Below are 22,446 nucleotides of genomic sequence, written 5' to 3' on the forward strand. Positions count from 1 at the left end.
TACTACTACTACTACTACTACTACTACTACTACTACTACTACTACTACTATGTGATCTTGTCTAATGCAGCTCATTACTAGAAGTGTTCTATAGCGCAACTAAAAGGCATTAGATGTTTACAGTGCTATAAAATACAACTTAGTTGTTGACATGTAGATGCTAAGTGGAATCTTGATATAATAGATTGGAAATTAGACTCTGATGTATGTCCTGAGAAAGCCAATGGATTGTATGTGTTATTGATTCATGAACTCAATCCTCATTAGCTAGAAGCAAGACTTGCCCTTTACTGCAGCACAAGGACCCTCTCATCCTTTCTTTCTCTAATTCTTTACTTTTTCTCCTCCTTCTTCATCCTCTCACACCAACCATAGTTCTTCTATGTGCCCTTCCTCCTAATTCTGCTCATAGCTGGGGCTGTTTCCTATGCCCATTGCTCTGCTGTCTGGAATCTGTCATTCTCTTTTTTCATGGCCAGTCTTTGCTGCTTCCCCTACACTTGAACACATCCAGTCTTGAGATTATCTCTGCCTTCCCATTCATGCTGCTCCTGCTTCCCCTTACCCCATCACCAGTCACTGGTACCCCATCTACTGCCCTGTCTCCCTCCTTTTCTTCCTTTCCTCCTTTCAGTCCTCCCTTCCCCTATTCCTCCTTTCCTCTCTCCCTCTCTTGTGAAAATATCTTAATCATTTTTTGAAAAAGTTTAGTATGTATTGCACAATAAAATCCAATGACTTTTAATTGTTTTCAATACAACCTGTAAAATACAGGTAGACAACCTATAATTAGATATCTTATATGCATTTAGCAGTTGGAGGAAAATGAGTATAGATTTTTTTTTATTTTTAAAAGAGCTCTAATAGACTATCAAACGACTGACATTACCTTCATTTGCTGATTTTTATGGAAGCCTCATTGGCCTCTTGAAAAGGCACAGAATCCAATCTCTTTAATATTGTCCTTGTTTTTTCTCCTAATGAAAGTAGCTTTATTTTTTATTATAAAACATGTAATAATTGTAGAGAATTTAAACATCTCGATAAAATGGGGCAGGCATCTGGCTGATTCAGCTGTTAGAGCCTGCAACTCTTGATCTTGGGGATATAAGTTCGAGCCCCATGTTGGGTGTAGAAATTATTTAAAACAAATCTTTGGGGTGTCTGGCTGGCTCAGTTGGAAGAGCATGTGACTCTTGATCTCGGAGTCATGAGTTCGAGCCCTACATTGGGGGTAGAGTTTACTTTACTTAAATAAATATTAAAACAAATACACACACACACATACATACAAATCTCAAAAAAAATGAGAAAGTAAATGTAACATTGAAATTCCATTAGCCAGAGATAACTATATTTGCTATATTGAACATCTTTCTAACCTGCATGCAATAAACCATCTATCTTTACTTAAGAGAGATGATATTCCCCATGCTTTGGGGGAACCTGCTTTATACATTAAATGTTTTTTATTTAAAATACTATGTCAAGAGCACCATTCAATAACAATAAATATATAACATCTTTTAAATACACTTAATTTTAGTCATTACAAGTAATTAAAATACAAAGAAAATCTTCTTTAATTCCCAATCTTTCACAGGTAATACTTTTTTTTTATTTTAAGATTTTATTTATTTGACAGACAGAGATCACAAGTAGGCAGAGAGGCAGGCAGAGAGAGAGGAAGGGAAGCAGGCTCCCTGCTGAGCAGAGAGCCCGATGTGGGGCTCGATCCCAGGACCCTGGAATCATGACCTGAGCTGAAGGCAGAGGCTTTAACCCACTGAGCCACCCAGGCGCCCCCAGATGATACTTTCACAGATGCCTTTCTTTGGGTGTTTGTATATGAGAATATACGTGTGTTTTGTTCCCCACTGCATATACTTTTTTCTATTTCCTTTTCCCCCATTTAATGAAATACCTTAGTTACATTTTCATGTCAGTTATCTATACCATATTTTTCAGTATTACAAGTCACGTTGCCTATATATCTTTGTGAATATGATCTATTTTTTAAGGATATATTCCTAGATTTATGAGCATTCGAAATATTTACTCTTAGAGTCAACCATTCACCCAAATAGCTGCCCCACTTTGCCCCACTTTGCCCTCACACCCATAGTATATTAGAATTTGCATTTCTCCACATCCTCCTTAATAGTGAGCTTTCCCATCTTCTTTATTTTTACTTAACTGAGAGACAAATTATGATTTCACATTATTGTTTTTATTTACATTGTTTGGGTTACTAGTGAGGCTGAATCTCCATCATTTCTTTAAACTTTTAGTTGATCTTTAGTTTTAGTCTTTTCTTTTTTTTTTTTTTAAGATTTTATTTCATTATTTGACAGAGAAAGACACAGCAAGACAGTAAACACAAGAAGGGAGAGTGGGAGAGGGAGAAGCAGGCCCCCTGCTGAGCAGGGAGCCTCATGCGGGGCTTGACCCCAGGACCCTGGCATCATGACCTGAGCCGACGGCAGACGCTCAACAACTGAGCTACCCAGGCACCCCTAGTCTTACTTTTCTTATCTAGAAAATAGAAAACTAATACTACATCATGACTTGAAAAAAGTACAGTATTAGATCTTAAATATAAAGACCTCCCTTTGGGTTCTCAGGCTTCAGTTCCTAATATGAGATAAGTGATTATAATGAAAAGGGAGGGCTGCAATGTTCTGATGATCTCACCAAATCTCTGTGACAACAAATACACAACAACAGCCTCTCAGATCTTAGCAGTGTGGAAAGGACAGCTGGGGTCTCAAAGCACTGCAGTACCTCCCCTGATCTTCAGGATTTCTGTAACATTAATGGGGCCTGAATTTTTCATTATTTATATGTCTTTCTCCTACATCATTTCTTGACTTACTTAACCAAGTATTAACACAGGAACTCTTGTCTTGCCAGTCTCCCAGCTAACATAGGAGGGTGCTTGTCCTCTGTAGCCAAATCTGTGCAATCCTGGCACTGTTACAATTGCATTTAGTTCCCACTCTTCATTTTCAGCGTCAATGAGAGCATAATGTGCTTCTGGCAAGATAAGGTTATTTGTGTTGCTTCCTCTTTTTTTCACAGGAGAAGCAAAGAATCGAAAGTATAACCCATCAAGTTTCCATAGGTTTAACTTGTATGGGGTTCCAACACCACATTTTAATGATGGAAGAGCCATGGCAAAAACTTTATATTGGCTCCATGAGCTACAAATGTAAGTTTAATTATATTGGGTCTTGAAACAGGTACTAAATATATGTCACATGGACTTTAAATAAGAGTTGTTAGGGTGCCTGGGTGGCTCAGTGGGTTAAAGCCTCTGCCTTCGGCTCAGGTCATGATCCCGGGGTCCTGGGATCAAGCCCTGCAGCAGGCTCTCTGCTCCGCAGAGGGCGTGCTTCCTCCTCTCTCTGCCTGCCTCCTTGCCTACTTGTGATCTCTCTCTCTCTGTCAAATAAACGAATAAAATCTTAAAAAAATAAAGAAGAGTTGTTGATTAAATTTATTTTTTAAGGGGTATAATGCATTGACATGGTTCAAACATAAAACTAATAGGAAAATATATATAGTAGCATGTCTTCCAAAATGTCCAGTTCTTGCAGAGATAACCATGATACTGTGTATGTGTGTCATTCTAAATTACTTCGTGCCTTTATAAATAGCAGATCTGAAGATATATGTATGTTTTTCATCTATGGAATCAACTCTATTCATGTTTTTTCTTTTCTTTTCTTTTTTTAAAGATTTATTTTAGAGGGGGTGGGCAGAGGGAGAGGGGAAGAGAAACACAGGCAGACTCTGCTGAGCGCAGAACCCAATGTGGGGCTCGACATGGGGCTTGATCTCATGAACCCAAGATCTCGCGACCCCAAGATCACAACCTGAGCTAAAACCAAGAGTCAGATGCTTGGTCCACTGTGCCACCCAGGCACCCCAACCCCATTCATGTTTCTTAAAGATATGGCTTTCTTATCTCTGTAAAACAATCTTATCACATACAATTGTACTGTCATTTATCATTCAGTTTTTTTAGTAGTTATTTGGGCACCTGAGTATCTGATTTAACTCTTGCAAACTGTGAACTTTTATGGCTTAATTCTATATATGACTACTTACCTAGAAAATTAAAGTTCCTTAATTTTTTATTTTCTGTGTTATATTGTATATATAAGCCAATATTTAAGCATTGAGAGGTTAGCAATAAAAATTTATCATTTCCTACTATGCTTAAAAAATCAGAAGATTGGAAATACTGAAGTAGTGGCTTGAATGGTGCCCTCCTCCCAAAAAGACACATATTTATTCTAATTCCTAGAACCTATGAATGTTACCTTATGTACAAAAAGGGTCTTTGTAAGTGTAATTAAGTTAACAATCCTGAGATAAAGAGATCATTTTGGATTATCTGTGTGGACCCTAAATCCAGTGATAAGTGTCCTTATAAAGGAAGGTGGAGGCAGATTTGAGAAAAAAGAGGAAAATACATAGAGAAGAGGTGATAGAGATGTTCATGGAGGAGACTGGAGTGATATGACCTTAACCCAAGAAAGGTCAAAGAATGCCAAATAACCTCCAAATGTTGGAAGAGTAATGAATAGACTCTCCCCTAGATCCTTTGGAAAGAATACAGCCTTGCTGACATTTTGACTTCTGACTTTTGGCCTCCAGAGTTGTGGAGAAGGTTTTTGTTGTTTAAAGTCACTGGTTTGTGGGAATTTGTTGCAGCAATCACAGGAACCTATACCTTGCACTTGCACTTCTACACATCAGTGCTGGGAGTGGATTTGTTTTGCCCTCTGCCCTCTTTAAAGGAGACACTGGCCATCCAAGACTCCATGGGTCTCAGTATGTCCGTAAAGTCTGCATTCCCACAGATACCCAAACTCCTGGCTCATTTGTCTGTCTGGTCCCGGTGATAAGAGCTCCCTGTTACAGATGCGGAGGGCTAAGTGCTTTACATAGTAGTGAATTAATCCTACCAATAACTCTGGGAGGTAGGTGCATTATAATTTTTATCCTTTCCATTTTACAGATGAAGAAACTGAGGTCCACAGAAGTTAAATCATTTACCCAATAGTGTGCAGCTAAGAAGTCTTAGGGGTAGGAATAAAACCCAGGCAGTGTGGCTCCAGAGACTGCCCCTAACCACTATACCAGGTTTATAGCCACTGGATTCTGTGATCACAGAATATCGATTTTCATTCCTCTTCTACTTTTTTATTAAATGAGTTTCCAATACTTGAATTATTCAAAAACAATAAAGGTAAAACACAAACACCAAGTAAGTTCTTATAATATTCTATTAAACCCATATGAGATAGTTTTCTTTGGAGTACAAAAGAGGCCATACAACAAATATTTGTTAACTGATTAATATTAAAGCAGTTAAACCACATATAAAGGAAAAATGAAGAAGTCATTTAAATATTTATTTAAATATTTAAGTACTGTTGATAAATATCATTAAATATAATATAGAAATTAATGCTTAGTGGGTGATAACAAAATATGGTTTATCCCACTTAGAAACCTGCTATCAATTTATAAAAGACCTGAAATAAACACATTAACAATAATACGGTTCTTCTTTTTTTTTTTTAATAGATTTTATTTATTTATTTGAAAGAGAAGGAGATAGAGAGCTCAAGCGGGGAGCGGCAGGCAGAGGGAGAAGCAGGCTTCCCCCTGAGCAGGGAGCCCAATGCAGGACTTGGGCATCATGACCTGAGCCACCCAGGTGCCCTGATAATGTGGTCCTTAAGAAAATCTTAAGAGCAGAACCATTAGATTATTAACAAGGACATATTTATCAATGTTTTGGTGGGATAGTCATAGAAAAATACACTGAGTATACCCGAAACTAATGCAATGTTATATGCCAATTATATCAAAATTTAAAAAATACACTGAATTTGTAAAAGCAGGTAATATTCAGGGTTCATTTTCATCCAACTTGTTTCTATCCCCAAGGAAACGTTGTTACTGGAACTATGCTTTATTTGATCATACTTCTTATATTTCAAAACTTAATTATTGCTAAAACAATAATTCTTTATTGTTTTGGTTTGCTGGATTTTAAAAAGAACTCACTGGGGCACCCTGGGTAGCTCAGTGTGTTGAGTGTCTGACTCTTGGTTTTGGCCCAGGTCATAATCTCAGGGTTGTGAGATCAGATCATGACCTCAGGGTCATGGGATTGAGCCCTGCAACAGGCTCTAGGTTCTGGGCTCCACACTAGTGTGAAACCTGCTTGAGATTCTCTCTCTCTCTTTCCCTCTCCCTCTGTCCCTGCCCCTCCCACTCTGTCTCTCTCCCAAATAAATAAATAAAACTTTAAAAAAGAACTCACTAATTCACCCTTAAGTATGTTTACATTTTAAGGTATCTCAATTTTATATTTTTATGTAAACTTGGTTTACACTCAACTTTTAAGGGACATATTTCCTCTGTAAAGCTACCTCTATCTGTACTCTTCTTACGACCTTTGGTTTGATAAATCAGAATCTTCATGTGATAGGTGAGTGTGTGTGTGATTGAAATAATTCACATGGAGGCCTTTATTTCAAGTTGTTTAGTGAACGCTGTGAGGCTGTGCAATGAGTTGCAGTTATGGATATTTCGACATAGATGACTGCTTGCAGATACTTCCTACTTCTCCCAGAAACATAATCCAGGCAATTTTAGGGCAAAAGGAATAGGCTTTGTGACTTATATTCCTTCCCTGCTTCATCCCTGCATGTTCTTAATTATGCCTTTGGAACTGGATTTTAGAATATCAACTTTATTTGTTCAAATTATGGCCCTTAAACTGCCATTGATTTATTGCGACTATACCATATTGTTCTTTTTTCCCTTTTTTGAACTCATGGGAAGTAAATGAAGACAGAAGAGATGAATTACTTTGTATTTCATCTTTTGTTTCTCCACAGAGTGTCACTCTTCTCCAGAAATTTATTCAGCTCGGTATTTCTATAGTAGAGGAAATAGTTTTAAAAGCAAATGGAGTTTAAGAATTAAATGTTCATTGTTTTGTGCTCACTTTGGCAGCACATATACTAAATGTTCATTGTATTTAGTCTTAACAAAACAATAGAGAGTTTATTAATTTCAATGTTATTAAATAGTAGTGTTGTAATTTTCCAGTTCTCAAAAGAAACCTTGTTCATTTAATCACAGTGATAAAAGTAATGAAATTATGTTACAGAAAATTGGCAAAATAAAATCACCCATAATCTTGTCACCAAAATTCAACCATTATCTTTTTAATGTGTTTCTTTCTAGTGTAGCTTCCTGTGTAAACGTTTGAATAGCTTTAATCAGAGCACAATCCTATTTTATATCCTGCTTTTTCACTTAACATAAAATAATTTTATATTGTTGTGTATTCTTAATAACTAACATTTAAAATGCATGTGAAGTGTATTCTTATTAATGTAACATAATTGCCCTCCATGATCAAACATTTATCTTCTTTTTTTTTCCTTTGTAGTCAGTGAGGCTACAATCATTTTTATATCTATAACTTTCCCACATTTTAAATTGTTGTGTGGATTATCTTCCTAGGGCTGGTTCCCAGACATAGATAAAAGGGAATGACCATTTTTATGCTTTTTGAATCATATTACCAAATTATTTCCAAAAGGATTATAGCAATTTGCACAAGCAATCTACCAAGTGTTTTATCATACGCTGTGTCAATCAGTGTTGGGTATTCTCTCTTTCTGTCTGTCTGTCTCTATTTGTTTATGTACTGTGTTCAAAGTACCACTTTCTTATTATTTTTTTATAGATTTATTAGTCTCCATATGTTTGTTTACTAGATGTGAATTATCTGTTTATATCCTTCTGTTATTTACTTATTTGGTGCTTAATTTTCTTCTAGAAATTTTAGTAGTTGCATTTTTGATGATGATGTTAACACCTTGGTTTTGTTTACTGAAAAATTTTTAAGTTTTTTTTTAAGATTTTACTTATTTATTTGAGAGAGAGAGAGAGAGCATGAGAAGAAGGAGGGTCAGAGGGAGAAGCAGACTCCCCACCAAGCAGGGAGCCTGATGCGGAACTCGATTCCGGGACTCCAGGATATGACCTGAGCTGAAGGCTGTCGCTTAGCTTAACCAACCGAGCCACCCAGGCGCCCCTCTTTACTGAAAAATTTTTAAGTCTGCTTGTCTTATTCTTTAGACCAAATGTTTTATTCAATTGTAAACTTATCTTTATAATAGAATATAAGTGATAGAAGAATGAACATATACAGCTTTTTTTTTTTTTTTTTAGCATATAACTTTTCTTGAAATTATGTGTATGTTTTGATGGCCCAAATGATACTATGGTATTCCAAGGGGCGCCTGGGTGGCTTAGTTGGTTAAGTGTCCAACTCTTGATTTCAGCTCAGGTCAGGATCTCAGGGTCTTGAGTTCAAGCCCCATGTGGGTCTCCATGCTGGATATGGAGTCTGCTTAAGATTCTCTCTTTCTGCCCCCTCCACTCCCTACTGGTGCTCTCTCTCTCTAAAGTAAAGTAAAGTAAAGTAAATAAATAAATAAAATAATAATAAGAAAAAAAAAACAAATGACAGTTGGGTATTCCTCATTGTATATATGTATTTGGCTGCCAGGAATCCTTGTAATAGAAATGCTTGACAGTTTTCTAATTTTATAGGAAAAAAGGAGCTAAGATTGTATCCAAAAGAGTTGATGATTTCAAAGAAAAGTTTCAGCATAAACTTGGAAGAGTTTTAGACCCGTAAGTTAATAATTGTTTAAATTGATAATGTCTTTGGATGAAGTACTCTTGGGGTAAATGTTGGTTTGTTTTTTATTAAGTTCTATTCATTAAGTAAGAAAGTCATCCCTTTGTGTTCATCAGGGAACTCTCTTAGCTTCTCTGGGGCCTGGGGTTCTAGGAAGGTGCTGAGTCCTCTGAGATGAAGAGGGCATTCAGAGAAGGAGGGCAAGAGAATTTTATGTAAAGCTTTATTTCTGGGGTGTTAGAAATTTAACTTACTATGTTACATTTTTTCTCTCTCTCTTTCCTGTCTCTGTCTGTCTTCTTATCTGTCTCTATTTCCATATTCTGCTTTGAGTTTCGTTCTTAATTTTCTTTTTAAATCCGGGCTTTTGAAAGCCAGGGAAGGTGTTTAAGTATTGCCTGTGCAGTGGATGATTAGACAGAAGATGGGCAGGAGAACTTCTGTTTGATCTTCATAGTTTGGTTACAGGAGAAATACAGGCTATTAAAAACATATGGCAAGCATATTTTAAATTCCAGAGATGCCATGTGGTGAGTATTTTAACTAAAAGATTTGTTTTCTTTGATAGCATTGCAGAAACAATGAATGTTCCCCCAGACCACACGTTTGGAGCTTGTCTCCGTGCTGAGGAGTATGGTAAATATACAAACTTTCTCCTTAAAAAAACAATAACATCCTCACAAAGTTATGTGGTTGAATTAACCATCTCCTTCCTTCAAACTTCTAATTTTAAAGGCTTCAAATGTTACATTAACATTAATGAACAGTTTGTAGCACAAAAAAGAAAAAAATGTTCATATCGTGTTTGAAATAGGTACAGTTTAAAGCTTTTGTGAATGAATACCTAAAGTGTAGTCAAGGCTCAGAACTTTACTTAGAAAATAAATATGGCTTGTATGAAATAAGCCAAGGTGATTTGAGGCAGCTTTTTGATGAATTCAAAAAGGCCCTTGTTACTCAGAACGTGGTCTGCAGACTGGGGGTGTTGGTGTCCCCTGTAAGTTTCTTAGCATTGCAGAATCTCAGGCTCCACGCCAGACCTCCTGAAACTGAAACTGCATTTGACGATATTCCCGGATTAATTCTAAGTACATGCAAGTTGGAGAAACCATTGTACTCTTCGATCACAGAATTAAGAACCACTCCCTTCCGACCAGCCAATCAATCAGTTAAGCTATAAATTGGCAGAAGAAACTTGCCAGGATTTTGTCTTTATTTCTAAGCAATCTATATGGTAAACATCCAAAGGGAAGACTATGCTAAAGCTTATCAGGATTGGGTTGTGTATCAGTGGTTTTCAAAATATAGTCTATAGTCCACCTGCATTCAAATCATCCAGGGAATTTATTAAATACGCAGGCTCCTGATAGCTGTGCCCAGACATTCTGATCCAGTAGGCTCTTGTGTACGCTAAGGTTTAAGAATGGCTACTGAAAATGTTTTAGCTGAAGCCCACTCACTGACTTTATTTATTTATTGAGCTTATGAAACAGTATTTTAGACTATCACTAATTGCATTAATTAGGAGACTGTATCTCAGTTCTGTCTTCAGATGAACTGTTACATGTTTGATGTATGCCTGTTCATCGTAGAGGCTGTCTTACCGGTAAGAGTGGTTAAGAGATGATTTAGGAAATCCATCAACTGGCCTAAAAAAATAAATAGGTCATCGTGGTAAATACTGCTTACTTGAGGGAGGCTTCATGCTGGTGGGTGCTCTGTCTTACTGTCTGTTGGATCCTCAGGGTCTAGCACACAGTACGTTTTTCACAAATATTTATGGCATGAATTGGTGAGTCCAACACATGGTTTATCATTTTGACAATTTGACAACATTGACAAATTTCCCAATAATGGATCGAAGTTATCCCTACAAATGGAATAAGAAAGTGTTACAGAATGAAAAGAACACTGACATTAGTAATTTTAAAAAATATATAAGTATCAATAGCAGCACTGGTGCTGCATAGTTTAACTACGAAAGGGGACTCCGAGGCCTCTTTGGACTTTTCCTGGAGTTTATGGATAGATGCAGATTAACTCCGGTTCTCCCCTTTTGTGACTGTCATTGGGGTCAACTGGTAGCATTTAAAAAACAACAACAACAACAACAAACCTGATAGCATTTATTCTGCAGAAAGCTGCTACTTCTAGAAACATCTTGATTTCTTAACTGGGCCTCAATTTCTCCGTTACACTTACTTATGGAAATAAAAGCAGCAGTACAAGGAATGTCTCATCTCTAAGGCCTGGAGTTATTGGTTATGTTAAGAAACCTCCAGGAAGAGTGCAAGGGCTGTGGCCTGCTCCTAGGATGCACCAGAGCAGAGGCAAGTAAAAGGAAATTCCAGGACCGGTGGACAGTGCTGCTGAATGGGAATTGGTTGCAGGCAGAGTACAATTAAAGAGCTTGCTCGGCTTTTCTGACAGCCATGGTGTGGTAGCTAGGTCATAGGTCTCCCAGGGCCAGAACTTGTGCTCTTGATTTTGGCTAGAGAGAGATGACTCGAATAATTACAAGTGATGTGACAGGAGCTTCAAACATATTCTTTCAGGGCAGAGCCAGAAGAAGATATCAGCATATATTTCACTCAACAGAAGTTACACCTAGTCGGATTATGGTGGGAAAACCAGGTGGAGTTGAAAAAACAACCAATCAGATGGTTATTTTTGCATGTTAATAGAGAGGGAAGGCCTCTGAAGATAAAAACTCAACCAAGGGCCATCTTGTGGAAGAAGGAAGATCTCCATTATACACAAGAGCCACCCACAGTGTTTATATCAGAGGCAGGAATGTGGAGGAGGAGAGGAAGCCATGCTTATTTGTCAAAAATCGGTCTCACTGTCTTGATTTCCTCTCACAGAGCCTTGCTTGTGTTTGGCCCACTTCAGGATGATCTGATGGTAGCTGATTCCATTTCAGATGTTTTGGTCTGAGGCATTTGCCCAGCTCCTGGAACCAGCATTCTTGAGGGCTTCTCACCTCTATCTACCTGTAAAAATGTGACTTTTATCAGAATATGTGAGATTAGCTCCTGATTTTACAATAAGTAAGAATCTTAGAGGTGCAGCGGGTATCTATTGAAAGAGACTCTTGACAGAGCCTAATACAGGGCCTTACACAGAGTAGCTATAAATATTAGTTGCCGTAAACTGCAACAAATGTAGTGATTTAAATTATTCCATCTAGAATATCATAGCCAACTGCCAACATAATCCTGCCCCAAGAAAGCAGGAAGGGAGGAGTATAGGCCAGGAGAAAATGAACTGAGGCAAAAGGTTCCTTCTTGTGACATCTACCAAGCCATAACATCTGAAGCAACATGGTCAACTCTAGTCTGATCGCAGTCACCATTAACATCCAAGGAATGTTTCCCAAAAGGGAGTGGCAAGGAATGCTTACAAGCAGTGTCTATGTTTGTACTTTCTTTGTGTCATAATCTGGGGAAGTTCCCCTAAGTCATCAATGATAAAGGGAAACAAGGGCCAGGTCTGGAGGGATGTAGCAGGTGGGTTGGAGAGTTTATTACTTCCAGATAACGGAGGGGTTGTGGGTCGGGACTCAGTTAATAGAATTGTGGGTGAGGGTTGGTGTGCAGGTGGTTGTTCTCAGGAAGCAGGGCTGAGAAATGCGAGCTTGATAGGCATACTGGAGGCAGACTGGAAATTCATATTAGAGGGAATAGGATATTTGAGTTCAATTTTTGCAAGGGACTCCAAAGGTTTAGTCAACTTCAAGGCATATAGGGTCGCCCCCACATGGACTCTGCCCTAGCTTTCAGATCCTCAGCATTGTAGGCAAATGTCTGCAAAGAGGTAGAGACAAGGGCTTAAAGTCCTAGGAAAGATAGTCAAATAGGACTGATGATTTTCCACTCCCCCTACTCCCTGGCCCAAATTCATTTTGTTAGAACTTTTTCACTGAGCAGAGAAGTCACATAAAACAGAAATATTAAGTCTTATCAATTACTTTATGTACTTTTTTATACATAAGGGTTTTCTGTCATGCTGCATAATCATGTCAGATTTAGGAATGAGGTTTTTTTTTTTTTTCATTCACAGACTTTGCTAGATCTCTCTTTTTAAGGATGGGAATAATATTAACAGACTTTAAATTGAGATAAAAGACTCCCTCCTCCCCCCTCCCCCCTTTAATAGGAGCTGGTGATCTCATCCATAACAGACTTCCGAGTGAATATCTTCGAGGCAAGGATAGACAGAGAGCCCTGACTGCAGCTGTGCGACATCACTTGAAGAAATTTAACTACCAAAACTTTGACACTTTGCTGGCAGCCTTCAGGCACTATGATAAGGCCAGTATTTGAATGGAGTTTCTTGGACTATGCGTGACTTATAGATCCTGGCAGGTTGGTGCAGATCAGGGGTCAGCAGACTATGGCTGGAGAGAGTCAAATCCAGCCCACCACCTGTCTTTGTAAATAGTTTTACATGACAACTTGTTTTAAGTATTTTCTATGGCTGCTTTTGCACTACAAATGCAGAGACTGAATGGCCTGCAAAACCTAAAATATTGCCTTTTGGCCCTTGACAGTAAAAGTTTGCTGACCCCTGGAGTAGATCAGTGGTTGCCAAAGTGTGGTCCTTTTATCATCACCAGGGTTACTTGGGAACCTGTTAGAAATGTCCATTCTAAGGCCCACCTACTGAATTGGGAACTCCAGGTTGGGGCCTAGCAACTGTGTTTTAACAAGCTCTGCAGGCCGTTCTGATACAACTTGAGAACCACCATGGCAGAATGAACTGTGGTGTGCTGGGAGCAAGGGGGTGGTGGTGGGGCAGGGGCAGGCATCATAGATCCTCACGGAAGACTCCTGGGTCTAGGCTGTTTATACCTGAAGCTGAATATGTACGCGTAGTACTTACTCAGTCTGACAGTCTGCGTCCAAGTCAAGCTTGGAATGCTTCTCCCCAGGGGGAGCAGGATGTAGTTTCAGTTTTGAGAGTGTAAGATGATTCCATTTTCAACATACTCTAAATTGTGTCCTTTCATAAAGTCAGATCAATCTGGGCCTGCATAATTACCTCACACCATTTTAGGCCATCACAGATTTGCTTTCACAAAGCTGCACTGCCTTAGCTATGGTAAGGTACACTATTGTATAAACCTCTTGCGAAACATCACACAATTTTGTTTCTATGCCCATGATGTTGTTGTTTATTTTTGTCACATGTATCCTCTTTATTAAGAAATCCAGTCTTCCTAAAGGAAATAAGTATGCTTCATTTATGTATCTGGTTTGTTTTTACCTCATAAGCAGCATGAATTTTGTACTGATTGTGAGTACCTTTTTGACTTGGCCACCAGGAAGCTCAGAGCCAATTCAACAAAACACATCTAGTTTGTGAACATGATCTTAACAGCACACATTTTGTGTGCTTCTTCTTATTTTATTTCATCTTGATTTTCTCTTTGTCCTGATTTCCTCAATTTTGAGGCTCTGTTTAATGGTACTTATTTTTCTAGGCAGCCTGAAACTACTTTAGAATGAGTCTAATTTAAACAAATAAAAGCTCATAAATAAACCTGCAATAATGCAGTGCATCATAATCTTGATATGAGAAGGGAAAAAAAAGTAGAATAATTTTATTTTATCTCAAAAAGAAAAGACAATATTTGTATCCCCCTTCCAATGTTGAGCACAATTTTAGAAAAGTCATACTTCACATTTTTTATCTTAAAATAATCTTGATTACTCATTGGCTTATTCAGTTTAATCCATTCATTTTATTTGTTTTTAGATTAGAGGCCTGTGTGCATGTATTGTACTGATGAATAAAAAGTGGGTTAAGTATCTCATTTAGGTTTGTACCAATTATGCAGGGACAAACACCAATCAGTCACTCACTATATGTCTCACAAAGTTGTGTTTAAAGAAAATGTAAGTATTCAACTGTTTCTCTGGTTTTTAATAGAGACCAATTGCTATTTACAGGTAATTTAAAAATGAATCTTCAGAATTAAAATATGTAAGCTCAAATAAGTACATTTTAAGCTTTACATAAATACAAGTATCTTACAAAGATGATAGATGATAGCGGGATAAATTTAGATAGCCGTGATATGAATCAGAGAACATACCACAATACATAGTGCTCTGCTTTTTAAAAATTCTTTACTTTAAATGTAATTATAGGCAAGACGATCATCTTAATAGCTGTTGATTATCTTAGTGAACCACCAGGCATTTTCCTTATGATAAAATTAAATTAAGCAGGGAGGAAATTACTGAGAATTATTTAATGTTGATATACCTTTTAAATAGTTAACTTTTAATATGCACAATACAGTGCTCAGTGTCCTCTAGGAGCTTTCTCTTTTTCCTTTTTTCTGAGAGGGTAATAAGATGTGGGTCTTCTAGTACAGCTGTAGGATAATTTTTGATTATTTGAATCTTTTATTATTGAATGCCCAGATTTACTTTAATGAAAAACACAAGACAAAACAGAACAAGTAAGCCATGATTTCCTAAATGAATCTTCTTGGCTTAGAGGATTAATTCTGTTATTTATTGAACACTCAGTGTACATCAAACATTATTCCAGATAATGTGCAGTCTTTCCACTTAGGAAATTTAAAATCTAGAGAGGAAATAAAAAGACTCATCATGTCAACAAGTGGTCACAGTAGGGTCCCAAATTTTCAAAATAAGTATATTATTTCAATTCCTTTTATTATTTTTTTGAAAATTTTAATATCTTTTTATTTTTTTCCATCACCCAGTTACCCCATCCCCCACCCTCTCCCCTCCAGTAACCTTCACTTTGTTTCCTAGGATTAAAAGTCTCTTATGGTTTGTCTCCCTCTATGGTATCATCTTGTTTTATTTTTCCTCTCTTCCCCTATGATCCTGTCTTGTTTCTCAAATTCTACATAAGAGTAAAACCCTATGATAATTGTCTTTCTCTGATTGGCTGATTTCTGTTAGCCTAACACCCTCTAGTTCCATTCATGTCATTGCAAATGGCAAGATGTCATTTTTTGATGCCTGAGTGGTATTCTGTTGTGTATATCTACACCACATCTTCTTTATCCATTCATCTGTTGATGGACATCTAGGCTCTTTCCATAGTTTGACTAATGTGGACATTGCTGCTATAAACATTCAGGTGCAAGTGCCCCTTTGGATACTACCTTTGTATCTTTGACATAAATACCCAGTAGTGCAATTGCTGGATCAGGTGGTAGCTATATTTTCGACTTTTTGAGGAATCTCCATACTGTTTTCCAGAGTGGCTGCACCAGCTTGCATTCTCATCAACAGTGTAAGAGGGTTCCCTCTTCTCCACATACTTGCCAACATCTGTTGTTTCCTGACTTGTTAATTTTAGCCATTCTGACTAGTGTGAGGAGGTACTTCATTGTCATTTTGATTTGCATTTCCCTGATGCCAAGTGATGTGGAGCATTTTTTCATGTGTTTTTTGGATGTTTTCTTTGGAGCAATTGTCTATTGATGTCTTCTGTCCATTTAAGGATTGGATTATTTGTTGTTTGGGTATTGAGTTTGACAAGTTCTTTATAGATTTTAGAAACTAGCCCTTTATCTGATAAGGCATTTGCAAATATCTTTTCCCATTCTGTTGGTTGTCTTTGGGTTTTGTTAACTGTTTCCTTTGCTGTGCAAAAGCTTTTTGTCTTGATGAAGTCCTAATAGTTCATTTTTGCCTTTGTTTCACTTGCTTTTGGAGATGTGTCTAGCAAGAACTTGCTATGGCTGAGGTCACAGAAGTTGTTGCCTGTGTTCTCCTCTAGGATTTTGATGGGTTCCTGTCTCACGTTTAGGTCTTTCATTCATTTTGAGTATTTTTGTGTATGGTGTAAGGAAATGGTCCAGTTTCATTCTTCTGCATGTGGCTGTCCAGTTTTCCCAACACCATTTGTTGAAGAGACTGTCTTTTTTCCCTTGGACATTCTTTCCTGCTTTGTCAAAGATTAGTTGCCTAGAGAGTTGAGGATCAATTCCTTTTATTCTAATCATTATCCAGGAAGGAGCTGAGATAAGATTATTCCTTTTTGGAGACAGCTATATTCAGTGATAAAACTGGTTGTGTGAGCCAGAAGCTGGTGAGGAAGATAGACAATTTTTGAAAAGTTTTTTCTAAAGCTCAGTCCTATCAGGTGTCTGTGGATGGCTGGGTGTAGGAAAGGTTCATTGAATACCTTGACTGACAGCTCATTGTTGAGTAACACTTTGGCTGTAAGATACATCATTGTCAGGTAGAGAATGGTCCAGAAAGCAAAACACATGAGTTAGATTAATTTCATGGGCCATACGCTTATGTTTGGAGTTGGCTGATAAAACTGGGATAGCAATTCCATAGATTGAAAATGTGTCATCAGTATGATGCACCACCAATAGCTTTGAAAGGGGACAAAGGTTCCATGTAGTCAGTATGCCAGGAGCATGGAGGCAATGTCTTATGTGGATGTGTCCTCCCCCCATGAGACAAACTGGCCAACTTTTGTCAGGAGTCACAAGTATGGCATGTGGTGTGGTAGCCTTTGCCTCCAAAACATAGTGTGATTTACTTTGTAATGATTAGTGTGTTACCATGTCTGGTACAACCGTGGATCCAGGCAGCAAAGGTGGTAATATGGATGGTTTAAGTTCAGTCAGAAGCTTGATTTCTATCTGAGAATGAGCAGAGAATAGACCCTTATCATGTTTTCAATCCATACAAATTGCTATATTGGGCAATGAAGTCATCATTGGTGGTACCATCTATTACAGTTTTGAGGACCTCTTGATTCAACTGCCATATCCCATGTAGCTTTTCAGCTAGGGCTATGGAGTTTGCATTTTTGGTTGACTTGGGCTTGTAGCAGAAGTTTTCATAAAGGAGTCTATAGTCCAAGACCTTTGCAACCCTTTGTCAAGATAATATGTTTAAAATTCTCATTCTGTTTCAAAATAAGCATCAGGGATGTTTTCCAGGCCTACGGATCCGACTGCAGGAATTTATCGAGAGTTTGTTGGGTGAGTTCCTCATTCTCCAGGGATCACCTTCATAAGCATTTTAAAACTAATCCTGAGCATAAGAGCTGAACACTAGTCAATGAGTCATTTATCTTTTCTCTTGGAAGTTTGTCTCAGAAACTTCTCTGAGAAGGCCAAAGCTCCCTTAATAGCAGCTGGGGGGTGCCTGGGTGGCTCAGTGGGTTAAAGCCTCTGCCTTCAGCTCAGGCCATGATCCCAGGGTCCTGGGATGGAGCCCCGAATCGGGCTCTCTGCTCCGTGGAGAACCTGCTTCCTCCTCTCTCTCTGCCTCTCTGCCTACTTGTGATCTGTCAAATAAATAAATAAAATCTTAAAAAAAAAAATAGCAGCTGGGACCCACTGCAAAAATACTCAGATCTTTCACTATCATCTCCAAGTGGGTTTTAGGTTTACCCCCAGGAGGCGCAGAGGGGTAAGACACCTCAGGTCTTGCCATTCTTTCTTAACAAGTGTTATGTGGGGCACCGGCGTGGCTCAGTCTGTTAGGTATTTGCCTTCAGTTCAGGTCATGATCTTGGGTCTTGGGATGGAGCATGACTCTGCTGAGCAGGAAGCCTGTTTCTCTCTCTGCCCCTCTCTGCTGCTCTGCGCTCTCTCTCTTTCTCAAATAAACCAAATACAATCTTAAAACAGCAAGCATTATGTGTTTGGCCCCTTTGTCTCCCATCCAAGTGCTAACCAGGCCTGACCCTGCTAAGCTCCCAAGATCAGATCAGATTGGGAGTGTTCAGAGTGGTTTGGACATAGACTACCTTTTTATCTCCCAAGTGAACCAACTAGCTCCTGCCCAAAGCCTTCATAAATTTCCCTCCTTTTTCACTTAGTGTAGGTGCTCCTGTCTTTAACTGTTGTCTGGAAGAAGGTGGAACTTCCCCTGCTCCCCATACCAGGATGAATTTTAGTGCTAATTGTTACACTGTGGCCAGATTGCTAGCATGTCCCTCTTGCCCACAGGAGTGTTGACAACAAACAGGCAATGGTCTTCGAATCTACCTCCCTGTGTTTGGCCTATAACTACTTCCCGAATTTCTCCTCATTACCAGACAAAAGAATAGAGGACCATTTAGTGCTCAGTTGGAACACCAGAGGTGTTAAAAACTTTGAAAGCATGGGAAAATGTAGAAAGCTATCAAGAGTTCACAATGTTGGTTAAATGAAATGTCAAGCACAAATCATGGTTACACCTGCCCTACCACAGTGTAAACAGCATGATTTAAAGAAAAAAATGTTAAAGTAGAATGAACAAAGGTTCTGTGTCACATCCTGCTTCAACCAGGGTTCAAATTACTGTGTGCATATCAGGTTAACACAATGAGGATCTCGCTTAATATTTGACTGCTCTTATGTAAAAAATAAGACAAATTCTTTGAATTTATGTGATCTCTTTCTTTTTTCTTAAATGAGATAATAGATGTTGCATACTCTTCTCTTAAAGGCAATGCTTGCTTCATCTTTTTCTGCTTTGTGTCTAACAGAATGGAGATGGGGTGATAGATAAAGCCGAGCTTCGGGAGGCTTGTGAACAGGCCAGCTTACACTTAGATGAGAAGCTCCTGGACCAGCTCTTTGACTACTGTGATGTGGATAATGATGGGCAGATTAACTACCTAGAATTTGCAAATTTTCTTAACTGGAAAGATAGAATGCCTCTTAAAGAGCATGAAGAGAGGGTCATTATTAAAGGTATTTAATTTTTGAAAGTTTGTTGAATTCTTACATGGGCTTTTATATTTTCAGTTTTCTAGGAGCTTGACTCTTGTCAACTTTAATATTTTATATTAAAAAAATGCACATAGATACATATTTGCTTGTTTATGCATAGAATATTTGTGGAAGGACAGGAAAGAATTTGATGATGTTTAAGGGGAACCAGGTAGCTAGGGACAGGGTGGCAGCAAGACTCATATTTTAATCTATGTGTTTTATGTCTTTAATTTGGAGCCATACAGTAACCTCTTAAAAAAAAATTATAAGCAAAACAGTTTATACCGAAATCCAAAATATGAAAGATAGTTCCTCAGAAAGCTGTTTGAAAAACCATTGTCTTAGAGTAATTAGCTCCCCTCCCCCAGGAAAACTCAATAGTAATATAGGATTTGACATAAGAAAATTTATTCTTTTGCATTTTGTAAGAGAAAGAAAAGCAATCTTTACCTTTATTCAAATATTTTCCTGTTTCCACCTTGACTACCTGCATCACTAACTTTGTGTGTGTGTGTGTGTGTGTGTGTGTGTATACATACACACATAGATGTACTCTCTCTATATAAAATCATAGTGAATGTACCCTTTTTATTTGGCTTTTTAAAATTTAGTTTTCAAATTTCTATCGAATTAAATAATTTTATGGTAAACTTTTTTATGAACTTCATTTTCAGTTCCCTCATGCAGATGTAAGATGAATTACTAAGCTATTTCCTCACTCTTTGAAATTTAGGTTATTTCCAGATATTTTAAAAGTAATATCAGTAACGCTATAATGATTATCATCTCTCAAAAATCTTTGTTTCTAATTATATCTAATTTCTTATGAATGTTATTATTGTCCCAGAAGTAACTATATTTTCATTTTGCTTTTCTAAATGATTGTACCAATTTGCAATTTTATTAGCCATATCTGTGAGGTTTTATTCTAACTTTGCTACCACTGAGTATTATTCCAAACATTCTTGTAATTTAGTTATTATTATGACACTTTGTTCACTTTAATGTTCAAATCTTGATTATTAGAGAGGATTAACTTTTTAAAAAGATTGTTTACATTTCTATCTCCTCTGGAATATTCTCCTCTAAAAAGTGAAGTTATTACTGTTTTACTTTTATTCCTGGGTCATGCCTTTCTGCAAGGCCAAAACCAAATTTGGGACCTTATTTATGATGGGAGCCCTTATGAGTTTCTGAGATGGCCTTTCTGTTCGAGCAGCTAGGACAGTAGGGGGATTTTGTTTGCCTAATGAAGATTTTAGAGAAAACAATTCTACCCTAGTCCTTTCAGAAATACAAAGGGGTGATAGAGTTTTTTCTTCTTGGCACAACTCTTCGAGTAGTGGGGGAAAGTAGAAGCCTGTTTTCAAACCAGATCATTTTTCAAATTGTTCCTAGTGTTTGGGTTCTGACTTCATCAGTCGCTTTCAATGGAGTCCTTGAGATTTTCCATCTTCTAAGACAGTGGCCAGTGGTTCAGTCAGGGGCTCAGGAAAGTTTTGCCAGGAATTTTCTCATATCCAATTCCACTTACTGTTGACTTTCAGAGGAAAGGGGTAAGTATTCTTTCTTTCTTTCTTTTTTTTTTAAAGATTTTATTCACCTATATGACAGACAGAGATCACAAGTAGGCAGAGAGATAGGCAGAGGGAGAGAGGGGGAAGCAGGCTCCCTGCCAAGCAGATAGCTGGATCCCAGGACCCCCGGGATCATGACCTGAGCCAAAGGCAGAGGCTTTATCCCACTGAACCACCCAGGCGCCCCAAAAGGGGTAAGTATGCTAAGGCAGTGGCTTTCAAACAGTTTTCAGAGACACTGTTTCTCATACTGGTCCAGATTTCTGCTTTTTGGGGGGCGCAGGGAGGAGATTAGAGGTTTTGGAACACAAAGCCTGAATGTGTTCATGGCAGATTGCCAGGAGCTGAATGGGGGCTCCAGATTTTAGATAGGCATGTCTTTTCTGGTTTGCCACAGTTCCCACCCCAAGCGGATACTGGGGCACCAATTTGCCTTTGTAACCCTTGCTTGGGCTTTCCCCAAACCCCAAGCGCTCGTCAACAGATTGAAAGACCACAGCGCCCTCTAGTGATAGCGGTGTAGCTCCCAGCTCTGTGAAAAAGGTGTGCCAGGAATTTACTCCTAAATTTCAGAACGACTCAACAAAGCAGATCTTCAAAAGGACAGAGTCTTACAATTTGAGTTTTACCTCAGGGTTTTCTTTTATACACCGATGTGAAGAAGGTTATTTATATAATCGGTTCCTGAGCTCACACTGTATTCTCATTGCCTCGCCAAATGTTGCAATACGTGGGGTTCCCCGTCACCATCAGGTATGTGTGGAATTTACAACTCCACATGTGTCTTCTCCAGTCTCTCCTTGGGGCACAACTCTGGAAGCAACTCTGGTAATCCTGTAGTTCAAGTTAAATATAAAAATAAACTCTAATTTTTTTTTAAAGGGAAAAATAGGTTTCATTTTTTCATCTGGTCTCTTAGATGTAAAAGCTTTATTCTAGACTAAAGTGGGTGGAATGGTGAGAAGAAACAGGCCACGTTCTGATTTCCTGGTGTATGACATTGGCCTGCCCTTGCTTTTCCACAGTGGGGTGCTGGCATCAGTGACCACCAGCTCAGTCTCAGTCTCTACCAGCAAGGAGAAACTAACCAGGAAAGCTGATTTTGTTGCAGAGCATCAAGCACCCAATAGTGATTTCTTCCTGTAATTTGCCCCCCACCCTCAACTCTTTGCTTAAAGGTAGAAAACCAGCTTGTGCAAATCCTGATGAGGCTAATGTTGAAGAATCTGAACCAACTCTCCTGATAAAGCCAGAAGATATTGTCTTAAAAGAACCAGGAAGCTCAGAAAAGACTCTCCGGACACTTGTGAGGCCAAGTGATAAAGTTTCTAGTCACTATAAGACAACTTCTTCTGAGATCAATGCGGTTGTAGGGGCTCTTCCTTCTACTTGTGAGT

The 22,446-nt window shown here is 38.3% G+C and overlaps 1 protein-coding gene across 1 annotated transcript in view; it reads left to right on the forward strand.

Moving 5' to 3' along the window:
* Nucleotides 1–22,446, forward strand: part of LOC111154960 (EF-hand domain family member B) — a 53,070-nt gene that overhangs the window by 25,499 nt on the left and 5,125 nt on the right. The window contains exons 7-12 of the mRNA XM_022514920.1: nucleotides 3,082–3,211; nucleotides 8,659–8,742; nucleotides 9,318–9,385; nucleotides 12,908–13,062; nucleotides 19,244–19,451; nucleotides 22,228–22,440. Of these exons, the coding sequence (XP_022370628.1) occupies nucleotides 3,082–3,211; nucleotides 8,659–8,742; nucleotides 9,318–9,385; nucleotides 12,908–13,062; nucleotides 19,244–19,451; nucleotides 22,228–22,440 (858 nt within the window). The remainder of the gene's footprint in view (nucleotides 1–3,081; nucleotides 3,212–8,658; nucleotides 8,743–9,317; nucleotides 9,386–12,907; nucleotides 13,063–19,243; nucleotides 19,452–22,227; nucleotides 22,441–22,446) is intronic.

Source organism: Enhydra lutris, unplaced genomic scaffold, assembly GCF_002288905.1.
Source record: "Enhydra lutris kenyoni isolate GAN:26980312 unplaced genomic scaffold, ASM228890v2 scaffoldscaffold39, whole genome shotgun sequence".
Lineage (NCBI taxonomy): Eukaryota > Metazoa > Chordata > Mammalia > Carnivora > Mustelidae > Enhydra > Enhydra lutris.